This window comes from Melanotaenia boesemani, chromosome 3 (assembly GCF_017639745.1).
Source record: "Melanotaenia boesemani isolate fMelBoe1 chromosome 3, fMelBoe1.pri, whole genome shotgun sequence".
NCBI lineage: Eukaryota > Metazoa > Chordata > Actinopteri > Atheriniformes > Melanotaeniidae > Melanotaenia > Melanotaenia boesemani.
Window position 1 is genome coordinate 30991938 of NC_055684.1, and position 12120 is coordinate 31004057.

Consider the following 12120-nt stretch of genomic DNA (forward strand, 5'->3'; position numbering starts at 1 on the left):
GTTTGAGCAATATTTCCCATAGTCTAACCACAAGTATTCCACATCTCTTTGCTTCCTTTCCACTGTAGGAATGTTTCTGGCTGACCTGATTGAGAAATACTTTGTGTCACCAACACTCTTCAGGGTGATCCGACTGGCTCGCATCGGCAGAATCTTGCGACTCATAAAGGGTGCCAAAGGAATCAGAACTCTGCTGTTTGCCCTCATGATGTCACTTCCTGCCTTGTTCAACATTGGTCTCCTGCTCTTCCTGGTTATGTTCATTTTCTCCATCTTTGGCATGTCCAACTTTGGTTATGTGAAACATGGAGCTGGAATTGATGACATGTACAATTTTGAGACCTTTGGCAACAGCATGATCATCCTGTTTATGATCACCACGTCAGCTGGCTGGGATGGCCTGCTATTGCCTATTCTTAACTACCCCCCAGACTGTGACCCGTATTTGGAGAATGCTGGCACCCCAGCCACTGGAGACTGTGGTAACCCATCTGTGGGAATCTTCTTCTTTGTTATGTACATAATCATTTCTTTCCTAATTGTGGTTAACATGTACATCGCCATCATCCTGGAGAACTTTAGTGTGGCCACTGAGGAGAGTGCTGATCCACTCAGTGAGGACGACTTTGAGACCTTTTATGAAATCTGGGAGAAGTTTGACCCTGATGCCTCCCAGTTTATCACCTATGCCAAGCTTTCTGACTTCGCTGATGCACTTGAACACCCACTCCGTGTCCCCAAGCCTAACACCATTGAACTGATTGCAATGGATATGCCTATGGTGAGCGGAGACCGCATCCACTGTCTGGACATCCTGTTTGCCTTCACCAAGCGTGTGCTGGGTGACAGTGGGGAGTTGGACATGCTAAGGCAACAAATGGAGGAGCGTTTTGTGGCAGCCAATCCTTCCAAGGTCTCTTATGAGCCAATTACCACTACTCTGAGGCGCAAGCAGGAGGATGTATCTGCCAGAATCATTCAAAGGGCCTATCGGTCCTACCTGGCCCGACGGGGTTTTGTCTGTAAGCGCAAACCAGCCAATAACAAAGTAGAGAATGGTGGTAACAATCAGGAACAAGATAAGAAGGAGGGCACTCCCTCAACTGCCTCCCTGCCCTCTTATGACAGTGTAACCAAACCTGAAAAGGAGAAACAGGATGACAACAATGAGGGCAAGGGAGAGAGGAAAGAGAAAGGAAGAAACCAAAAAGACATCAGGGAATCTAAATGTTAGGGCAGTGGATGATTAATCACAGTAATAACAATAAAGATTATAGTAATGTAACTAAAAGTAAAGCGAGAGGAAACTCACCCACACAGATGTACAGATTATTTCATTTGCAAGTCAGAAAAAATAGTATTCAATGATTTTGTTTACAGACTTCATTCCTATATTGATGCAGAGGGAAGCAGCTCGGTCTGTGACAGCTCGAGGACTCTTGAACTTTCGTCAAACCAAACATAATCAGCATACTGTGTGGCATTGTTGTATCTAGACTAATGATCTTAACTAAAGGAAAAGAAAACCTACAAGGAAATGTCTGGGGCTCACCGACCACTGGTCTACAGATAAGACAAGAAACTCTACACCAAGAGTTGGAATGAAAAAACAGGCGTCCTCCGCCTGGATGCAAGTAATGGATTCCTGTTGAAGACAGTACTGTGCAGTGAAAGCAAGGATGCTGCTTGATGTTGAAGTGTCTTCTTACAGCAGCCAATGAGTGTTTCTTTGAACTGCAGTGTATAGAAGAACAAATGACACACTCACTTTAAAAGCAAACAGAAGGATGACTGGTGAGTGAAAGAAAGACAAAAATAACAGAGTGTTGACAGTACTTTTGTTTTATTAAAGCTAGAAATTGTTTATTTGAGCAGCAAAAATGCAAACGTATAAAAAAAAAGAAGATATTTAACAGTTTGCCCATGCCACTCAACTCCTCTGCTCATTTTATCTTTGTTATACCCACATCAAAATGCTTTGTTTTTTACATGGGCTTTCACACCAAACTGGTAAAGGGTCTGTTTATTATGGGGTCAACTCGGGCCAAGGGCTTACATTTACTCTGAAAGATTTCCAAACAAATACATAAATAATTGTGCTTGTTCAATGCATAGAAATGACTTGCATGATGGCATGTTTTGATCAGAAATCTTGCATGAATTATCATAGTCCACAAGACACTAATACTCAGACCACACCGGTGGCTCGACGGTACAATTGAGACATGGTCAAAATTTGAAAGTTTGTGGTAATTTGTTCAACATGGATAAGTGATATGCGGGTTGATCCAGTTTTTAGCTCATCACTTAGACACATTACACATGTTTATATGAATGCCTGTGTAGACAGAAGAATGAAACACATGATACCGCCACAGTAGATCAGTGGGTGGGATGCAAACACTTTTCTTTGCTGCTCGGGAGATTAATGAGTGTGTAAGGTGAAGAAAAAGACGTCTGTGTGTAAATTTGGACTGAAATGTTTTCAAGGGCGCAATACTTTGGAGCTAAAAAGCTTTTGTTCATGATTTGTATGCATCTAAATGAAATTCCATACCATCTGCCTTTATGTTTGTGTGAGCAGGCATTTTGGGAGTCCTACTGTCAGTGGTTTGTGGGGATTTCACAGGTTTGGCAAACTCCTTTCTATTTCTTGATGTTTCTCTGTGGGGGGGTGAGACCTTTCTGAAAGGGCTGAGAAGAGTTTGGATTCTTTCTTTACTTGTTTATTTATTTTAATTGGTTTCTTGAAACCTATTTACCTAAAATGTAAATGTAAATCTTTCTTTTTTTTCCTTATGTTTGTTTGTTTTCTTCCCTGATGTAATTTCCATGTTTTAATGGGTGATGAGTCTTATATTACACAGTTTTATAAGCCACATCCAGTCAAGAGGAAAGCGGTCTTGTGCTGGAACATTTCCGTTTGGTGTTAGTGGTGTCCTGTTTTAGTGAGAAACATAAAATGATGAATCGATGATGAGAACATTGTGTGTGGAGAAGCCAAAGAGATCTGCCTTGTTATCCCTTGTTGCCCTTTGTCCATGGAGTGGGACTGGGTGCCCATTCTGTTTTTTTGTTTGTTTGTTTGTTTTGATTTGTTTTTGTTTTGTTTTTTGTTTTTTATTTATTTATTTTCGCTGTCGTTATTAGACAGAAAGACCCTAGAAATGTATGCAATGCTTGAAAAATCCATCCCTTTTTCTCAGGAGATATTATAGATGTACTATTATGAGCTCTGCAACAAAATGCAAGTGAATGTGATGGGAGTATTTATTGTATCATGTTTTACACTTTTGTTTTATGCCATGCTGGTGGACAGTGATCTCAGCTGGCTCTCCCTGTGTGACAGCTGCTCAGTCAGGGGCCAGTTTGGTGCTTCCTGCTTACGATGCTTAGAACTATAGGGCTAAAGGCATCTCAGTGGAATAGCAACATTGCGCTTGCTTATAATGGGCGACTCTTATTGATAACAGATTACATTTTTGGCTTAGTCGTTACAAATTGAAGTGTGGCATCAATTAATTTCAGTAAACAAATAACAAAGTTCACCCTAAAAGCAAACACAGATGCAGGAAACACTGTGAGGAGATGTCATGAAAGTGAATTGGGATATGTTGGTTTGAGCAGCACACACACAGAAGTGGAATGCTCAGTGGATAGGCTCCAAATTTCAGTTGTCAACAACAGCAAGTGCTCTGAGCCTTTCATTTACCCATTTTCTTCATATTGCTATGTTGCATAACAAATACCAAATAACCAACAGAGCACTGGATGCATTCTCATGGTACTGTGAGCCTAAGCACCACACCAGAGCTTTTGCACTTCCTGTTGTGCAGTGATGTCACTTCCCTGTTTATGAATAACTCCCTCATCCGTTTTCAAGTTTCCATGGTCCAGTTGCTGCATGAGATCTCCAAAATCAGTGTGGGTGTTAACATGAACCAAATAAAACTCTGAATGACAAGCATAAAAGCTACTGCCGTCCATTTTCTCCAAGATCTCCACAGAAACAAAAAGTATGACAGAAAAAAAGTAAAACTTTCATCCATTTGGTTAAAAAAATAAATAAATTCAGATTATGTTCTATAGGGCACAAACTGCAAAAGCTGAGACTGGACTTTTTAAGACACTATAAATAATGTAATATATTATTTTAACAGCATGTGTAGTTTTTTTTGTAAATATGGGATTACCTAAAAAGAGAGGAAAAAAAAAAAAAAAAAACTACAGCTATTAATCTAACACTAAATATTAATACCGTAAATAGAATGGCTTCCAGCTGTCACACTTGTTAGGCTGTGACGTGTCGTTAGATGGAGTAGATATTTTTTTTCAGTTACTTTTCACAAAAGAGAAAGGAGAAAGCTAAAATAATATATATCAAAGAACAGAAAATTGTATTTAAAACTGTGTAAATCAAATAGATCAATACCCATATATAAAGTTGTATCGTATATATACATATATATACATATATATATATATATATATATGTATATATATATATATATATATATACATATATATATATAGTATACACATTAGAAAAATGTCTAACTCTCCTGTCCACTCCTTGTATTGAGGTGAAATCAGAACCAGAGTGTAACTGATCATGCTTCTTTCTTTGTGTGGTATGTTCAGTGTTCAGAGAACAACCAAAACTCTGGCCTGCCCAGGACTTCTGCATACTGGGTATCGGCGTACAGTGCATGACGTTGTACTGGCTGCTTGCTGAGAATTGCAGAGCCTGCCTTGGTGAGAGGATAGCACTACCAGCATACCTTTTTGTACACGCGTGAAGATGTCTTGCCCCTAGTTTCCTATGTTGTAACACAAAGATATCCAGATGCAGACACACACACGCTCACGCACACAGCCTTTTGCAGGCAACTGCTGGTTAACCAGTGTGTCCCAGTACGAGCCACAGCTCACTTTTGTGTAACAAACTTTTGCTTGCTGCAGCTTGAAACCTCCAATCCCCCCTCGCCCCAACACACTGCTGCAGTTTGGAGTTGATCTTTAATTTTTTGCTGTCACTTTCAATATGATATATCTAATGATTTAAGGGTTAGTTGTCTTAACTGTCTGTGTGTTTGTTTATGGTGCAATATCTCTTAACGGCACGTGCCTTTTTAGCTTTCTATTTAGTCAATCAATAAAATCAGTAATGAGGATCTCAACACCCATGGAGTGAATCAAAATGAAGCACGATGGAAATGATACTTTGAGTTTGAAATGAGCTCAAACTGCAAACTCACCACCTAGATTAGGCTGTCTGGACTAACATCATGTAGAGTCATGTATTAAGTGCTCTGTGTGTGTGTTCTGTTTACTGGCTCGTCTGCTAGTAGGAGAACAGCTTGCCTTCTGTTTTACACTTTTGTTCATTTCCAAATGTTGGTTTACTAGTCGGTATATGAGGTCATTCTTTTGTAGCATGACTGAGATAAATTTGCTTTTCTTTAAAAATAGGTTGACAGAAAAAAAATAGAAATAAAAGACTTTTGACTGTCATTATCTCTTGCCACTAATACGGTCAGAAAGTAGACATGTGTTGCACAACCACATGGGACAATTAAATGAGAATCAGTGAAAGAATGTCTTCATTTGAGCACGAATCTATTTCCAAACAATAAAGCAGCCTTCCAGTTAACCCTCTGGCTGGTGTCGTTTTTGGTCAAAGAATGAATGATTGTGAGGTTAATTCCGCCCCACCCTCTCTGAGGATGTGTGGGTTCAGATGAAGTTTGATAACTGTGAGACTTAAATGGCTACACCTTTTTTTACTTAAACATCACTTTAAAGAATGTAATTTGGTCCTTTTTTTAAATTGATCATTTTTATCATTATTTTCTGTGAATAATCATTAAAATGACAAAAATGTTTTAAAGCTGTACAACATGGGATAAACACAGATGGATCTGCAAGACAAACCTACACTGTTTAGGTCTGGAGACAGGAACACGTTTTTTTTTTTACAGAAACACAAACTTTGTTCTTTTCTGTTCACGCTTTAGTAACACCTGAGTATAATTATTACTTTATGCGGTTGGGTGTGTCATGGTGCTACAGTAGCACTGATGGCAAGTATGTGTGCATGAATGTTTCACACACACAAACACCCACCCCACCCCATCTCCTGTGTGTGTGGTGCACTGAACAAGGGAGGAGTGTGAGGGGGTGGGGGGTAAGTAGAGACAGCACTGCAGTGCAGATAGATGAATGCAGTGGCCTGGGCTGAGTCAGCAGCATGTTCCCAACAGGCTCAGACTGTACAGTGCACTGTAAAGCACCTCCTTACCCACAGAGAGCAAAGCAGAAGGAGAGTGAGAGTGAGCTACTTCAGGAAGAAGGAAAGTAAATGAGAACAATGAAGAGAGGCTCACACAGTCCGGAGAGAGAACACTCCCGAAGATTTATCCTTCAACTTCCTGTCGGCAGTGCTGCAAGTGTTTTGATTGCACCACTTTTTTCTGCAGTTTGTTGTACTGCACACTTTGTTATTCAGCAATATTTGTCATGATTTTATTAATTGTTTAATTACTTTATATTTTATATAAAACAGTTTTTTGCACTATTACTTCAAACAGAGTTAGTCATTATCAAACCGACCTTCTCTGTGTTTTTATTTATAGATTTATTTATGGTTTCTACATAAATCTTTTTTTAAAATACCTTTTTAGATTTTTGTTCTCATTGAATCCATTTGAATAGCAGGGCTTAGTTGCAGAGGTAGGACATGGATTAAGTGGGACATTGGTGAGATCTGTTGGGTTGTTTCGAGGTTGGAAGCAGGTTTGTGAAGGAGAGGGGGACAGTGTGTATGTTTTATGTAAGAGTTACAGGGAAAGAGAGATTGTGTCTCTTTAAGGAATAAGAGTAATCTGAGTCATTGCTGTTATCAAGTACACGGGTGAGGTGGTTGTCGGTTTTAGCACATACAGTAGTTTTTCCGTCGTCTCTTCCGGCATTCTATAGGGGAGCCGACCCTTCATGTTCATGCAATGAAGGATGAATCCTACATATTTGTGTTACGACGGGTCAGGCAGGCAATGGTTTCTGAACCCCACGGTGCAGACACAGAGCAACCAAAAGACAGAGGATGATCAAATAGAAAGGGATTTAATAAGGACTTAAGCTGAACAGTTCAATCCACGTTCAAGATCCATTGACCACGGTGGTTCGCTGCTGACTGAACGGGCGGACGGGCAGGCAGAGCGGGGCGTGAAGTTGGTAGGAGCTGGAGACGAGAGAGTGGATCGGAGCAGGGGAAAACAATCCAGGAGGTTGGCAAGGCAGACAGGACTGACAGGATCCAAGGCACCAGGAGTCTAGACACAAGACAGAAGTAATAAAACATGAACTGAATCAAGCTGAGAACTAGAGAGGCCACGATATACCAGATGGGTAACTGGACGATCCGGCGAGTCATGTAGAAAGGTCCAGTGTTTAAGTACTGTGGTGGTTTGATTGGTGGATGAGGTCCTGTTGTGGAGATCAGCAGACATGGCACACAAGACAGATAGAGGGAGCCAGACGCACACACTAGGGTAATCCAGGGAAACACACACACAGGGGAGACAGACAGGAACCCTAACAAGGTCGAATTTGAAGCCACACAGTCTTATAGCGCTGGAGGTGATGCTGGACTGAGGGAACCATCAACTCCCGCTCCCGGCTGGGAAACAACAGGGGCTGATAGCACAGGTAGGCCTCAAAGGAAGAGAGTCCGGTAGCAGAACTGACCAGTGAATTATGTGAATATTCCAACCACGGCAGGAATGAGCTCCACGAGGTGGGATTGGCAGCAGTAATGCATCGCAGCACCGACTTCAGGTCCTGATTAGTCCTCTCAGTCTGCCCATTGGTCTGTGGATGGAAACCAGAGGAAAGATTCACAGATGCCTCCAATCCATTACAGAAGGCCCTCCATACCTGAGAGACGAATTGTGGACCCCGGTCCGAAACAAAGTCGACAGGAATCCCATGGAGGTGCACGACATGGGACGTGACCAGTTTCGCTGTCTCTCTGGCTGAGGGTAACTTGGCGAACGCCACAAAATGTGCAGCTTTGGAGAAGTAGTCTACTATGGTGAGGAGGACGGTGTTGCCATTGGAAAAAGGCAGACCAGTGACAAAGTCCAAGCCAACATGGGACCAGGGCCTCCCAGGCACGGGAAGGGGCTGAAGAAGGCCGGCCGGAGGTTTGTGGGAGCTCTTCCCAAGGGCACAAGCGGTGCAAGGCTCGCACAAAGTCCCTGAGGTCAGTGTCCAGGGACGGCCACCAGAAGTGATGCTTAGTTAGACTGAATGTGTGGTTGATTCCAGGATGACAGGCGAATTTAGATGTGTGGACCCACTGCAGCACCTGGGATCGGACTGAGTCAGGAATGAACATGTGGCCTGGGGGTCCCCCTCCAGGGTCAGGTTGTTGACGTTGAGCCTGGCGAACAGTGGTCCTAATCTCCCAAGTGAGAGCAGTAACGATCATGGAAGCTGGAAGGATGCTCTCGTTCCCTTGTGGCCTCTCCTCGACGCAGAACAGTCTGGAGAGGGCATCGGGCTTGATGTTCCGGGAGCCAGGACGGTAGATGAGGGTGAAGTCAAGTCCGGTCGAAGAAAAGGGACCACCTGACCTGCCTGGAGTTAAGCCGTTTTTGCCGTCTGGATATAGGGCCAGGTTCTTGTGGTCGGTCCAGACCACGAAGGGCTGAGAAGTGCCCCTCTAGCCAGTACCCGCCACTCCTCCAAAGCCATCTTGACCGCCAACAGCTCTCGATTGCCAATATCAAGAGTCGTCAGGAAAAGAAGGCACAAGGATGCATCTGAGGGTCCGAACCCTGCCTCTGAGAGAGAACAGCCCCCACTCCTACATCAGAGGCATCCACCTTCACAACAAACTGCAGTTCGGGGTCAGGATGGACTAGGACCGGGGTCGAGGTGAACAGCGTCTTGAGTCGACTAAAGGCTCCTTCGGCCTCCATCGGTCCAGAGGAAAAGGACGAGACGGGGATGTGAGTGCAGTCAATGGTGCCGCCACCTGGCTGTAGTTGCGGATAAAACGGCAATAGAAACTGGCAAAACCATGGAAACGCTGCAGTTGTTTGCTGTTAGTGGGAGTCAGCCAGTCCGTCACCGCCGTTACTTTCCGTGGGTCAGCTTGAAACTCCCCTCCTCTCAAGATGACGCCGAGGAAGCTGACCTCAAAGGCGTGGAACTCACATTTCTCCTTCTTGATGAACAACCGGTTCTCCAACAGTCTCTGCAGCACCTGGCGGACGTGGACCTGATGATCGGCCAGGTTCTTAGAGTAGATTAAGATGTCGTCTGGGTAAAGAAAGACAAACCGGTTAAGGAAGTCACCTAAAACATCAATAATCAAGGCCTGAAAAAAGGCGGGGGCGTTTGTCAGTCCAAAGGGCATCACCAAATACTCGAACTGGCCCAAATGGGTGTTGAACGCCATCTTCCACTCATCACCTTCTCGGATCCGTACCAGGTGGTAAGCGTTACAGAGGTCCAGCTTGGTGAAGATGGTAGCACTTTGAAGGGGAGTAAAGGTAGAGTCTAACAATGGCAATGGATACTTGTTCCTGATGGTAATTTTGTTGAGACCTCGATAGTCGATACAGGGCTTAACAAAAAACAACCCTGGTCCTGCAGGAGACTTTGAGGGGCGAATGATGTTAGCGGCCAAAGAGTCCTTAATATATCTCTCCATAGCCTCCTGCTTGGGTTTGGATAGATTGTACAGTCGGCCAGAGGGAAGAGGGGCGTCAGGAAGCAAATCGATTGCACAATCGTAGGGGCGATGGGGAGGTAAGGAGAGTGCCTTGTCCTTATTAAATACCTCTTTTACGGTAGACGGAAGGAATGTCAGACAGGTCTACTGGCTCAGAAGGAGGCTTTGTGGGTAGGGAAGCTCCCTCTGTGGGTGACAGTGCAGAGAGTGTTCATGGCAAAATAAGCTCTAATTTAGAACTTTGCCCGGTGACCAGTCTATATGGGGATTATGTTTACTAGCCAGGGGTAGCCCATGATAAGGGGTGTATTGGGAGTTGATATGATTAGGAATTGAATTGTCTCCACGTGGTTACCTGAGAGGACAAGGTTCACCGGAACCGTGCGATGGGTGACCTGGGCTAGCATACAACCATCCACAGCGAGGGCATTGCGGGGCTTTTCCAGGGCCTCTAAGGGGATACCAGCTTGTCCTGCCACTTGTTCGTCAATGAAGTTCCCCTCGGTTCCGGAGTCAATGAGGGCCTGGAGGGGAAACTGCTGCAGCCGAAAACAAACGGTGGCAGGGATCAGAAAGCGAGACTGAGACCCACTGGGATTTCGGATGTGGCCCGCCAGAACTCCCAGTTTCACTGGCGGGCCTGGTCTTTTGGTCGCCAGGGGCAAACAGACCGAAAATGACCGGGTTTGCCACAGTACAGCCACTCACCCGCTTGGATCCGTCGACTCCGGGGAGAGATGAGCTCCTCCCACCTGCATTGGCTCCTTGGGAGGCTGCACACTTGTGGATACGGGGGCTGAGCCAGCAGAGTTAGGTGACGCTGTCATGGGAGAGCTTGGAGTCACGGGGGAAGCTGGAACCATTCGGCGCTCGCGCTGGAGAGCTTGCAATCGGGAGTCGATACTACAGGTTAGCAAGATTAATTCCTCAAGACCCACGGGCTCCTCCCGATAAGCCAGTTCATCCTTCAGATGGAGTTGGAAAAATAGTTCACATTGAAAAATGAATCCCCTGCACTGGGACAACACACCTGAAAATGGTTTGGGGGCGACTGCTTGGAGGTCCCGCGGTTGATCGGTTCCGGGACCGGGCGAGTTCGGCTGGATAGTCTGAGCTGTTGTTCCCTGCAGCGAGGCCAGCAGAGCAGTTAGTGATGAAACCTACTGGGTGAGAGTCTGATTAGCAGAGATCAGCACTTGGATGTTTACTTCATGTTGACCCAGCAGGATCCCCTGCTGAGTGACTGCTTGCTGGACTGGGGCTGGTCTGGAGTCCAGGTCTGCGGGGTCCATTTTGGCTGGATCGTAATGTTACGACGGGTCAGACAGGCAATGGTTTCTGAACACCACGGTGCAGACACAGAGCAACCAAAAGACAGAGGATGATCAAATAGGGATTTAATAAGGACTTGAGCTGAACAGTTCAATCCACGTTCAAGATCCATTGACCACGGTGGTTCGCTGCTGACTGAACAGGCAGACGGGCAGGCAAGTTGGTAGGAGCCGGAGATGAGAGAGTGGATCGGAGCAGGGGAAAACAATCCAGAAGGTTGGCAAAGCAGACAGGACTGACAGGATCCAAGGCACCAGGAGTCTAGACACAAGACAGAAGTAATAAAACATGAACTGAATCAAGCTGAGAACTAGAGAGGCCACGATATACCAGATGGGTAACTGGATGATCTGGCAAGGAATGTAGAAAGGTCCGGTGTTTAAGTACTGTGGTGGTTTGATTGGTGGATGAGGTCCTGGTGTGGAGATCAGCCCAAGTGAGGTGATTGCTGCCTTGGTAGCTCTCCTGGCCAGGAACAGACATGACACACAAGACAGACAGAGGGAGCCAGACGCACACACTAGGGTAATCCAGGGAAACACACACACAGGGGAGACAGACAGGAACCCTAACAATTTGGATATAAGAGTTCATTCTTAGGGACAAGCACTCTGTGCTGCATTCACAGAGTGCATCTCATTCAATCCCTTCGGGGACCCCCCACCTTTGAGCCACCACCCCACCCACAGTGTTAGATATCACAACTATTTAATGAAGTATATGAGTTTTCCAACAGACCTTAGTGGAGTGCTTTTAAATGACTTCATATACAGCTTCATACCGCCCTCTGGTGGGATGTGAATAAAATAACTCATTGACATAAGTTTTCTCTATTTGTGGATAAGTACGGCTTTTCGACATCCCATTTTGATTCTCAGACCGACAGAAGAGAAAGCAAATGAGCCAAAAATGTTGTATTTATTCTTTTATTTATTGAGACAATTATTTATTATCATGCCTGTGAGGTAAAAGGCATTTCAACCTTTCCATGATATCTATTTATCAGTATGTTACATCATCTTTGAAGGATTTCAGTCCCTCTGTAT

The 12120-nt window shown here is 44.6% G+C and overlaps 1 protein-coding gene across 1 annotated transcript in view; it reads left to right on the top strand.

Moving 5' to 3' along the window:
• scn8ab (sodium channel, voltage gated, type VIII, alpha subunit b) overlaps nt 1-4024 on the top strand; it is a 45443-nt gene extending 41419 nt beyond the window's left edge. The window contains exon 28 of the mRNA XM_041980684.1: nt 69-4024. Within this exon, the coding sequence (XP_041836618.1) occupies nt 69-1234 (1166 nt within the window). The 3' untranslated portion in view covers nt 1235-4024. The remainder of the gene's footprint in view (nt 1-68) is intronic.
• Nucleotides 4025-12120: the final 8096 nt, after the last annotated feature.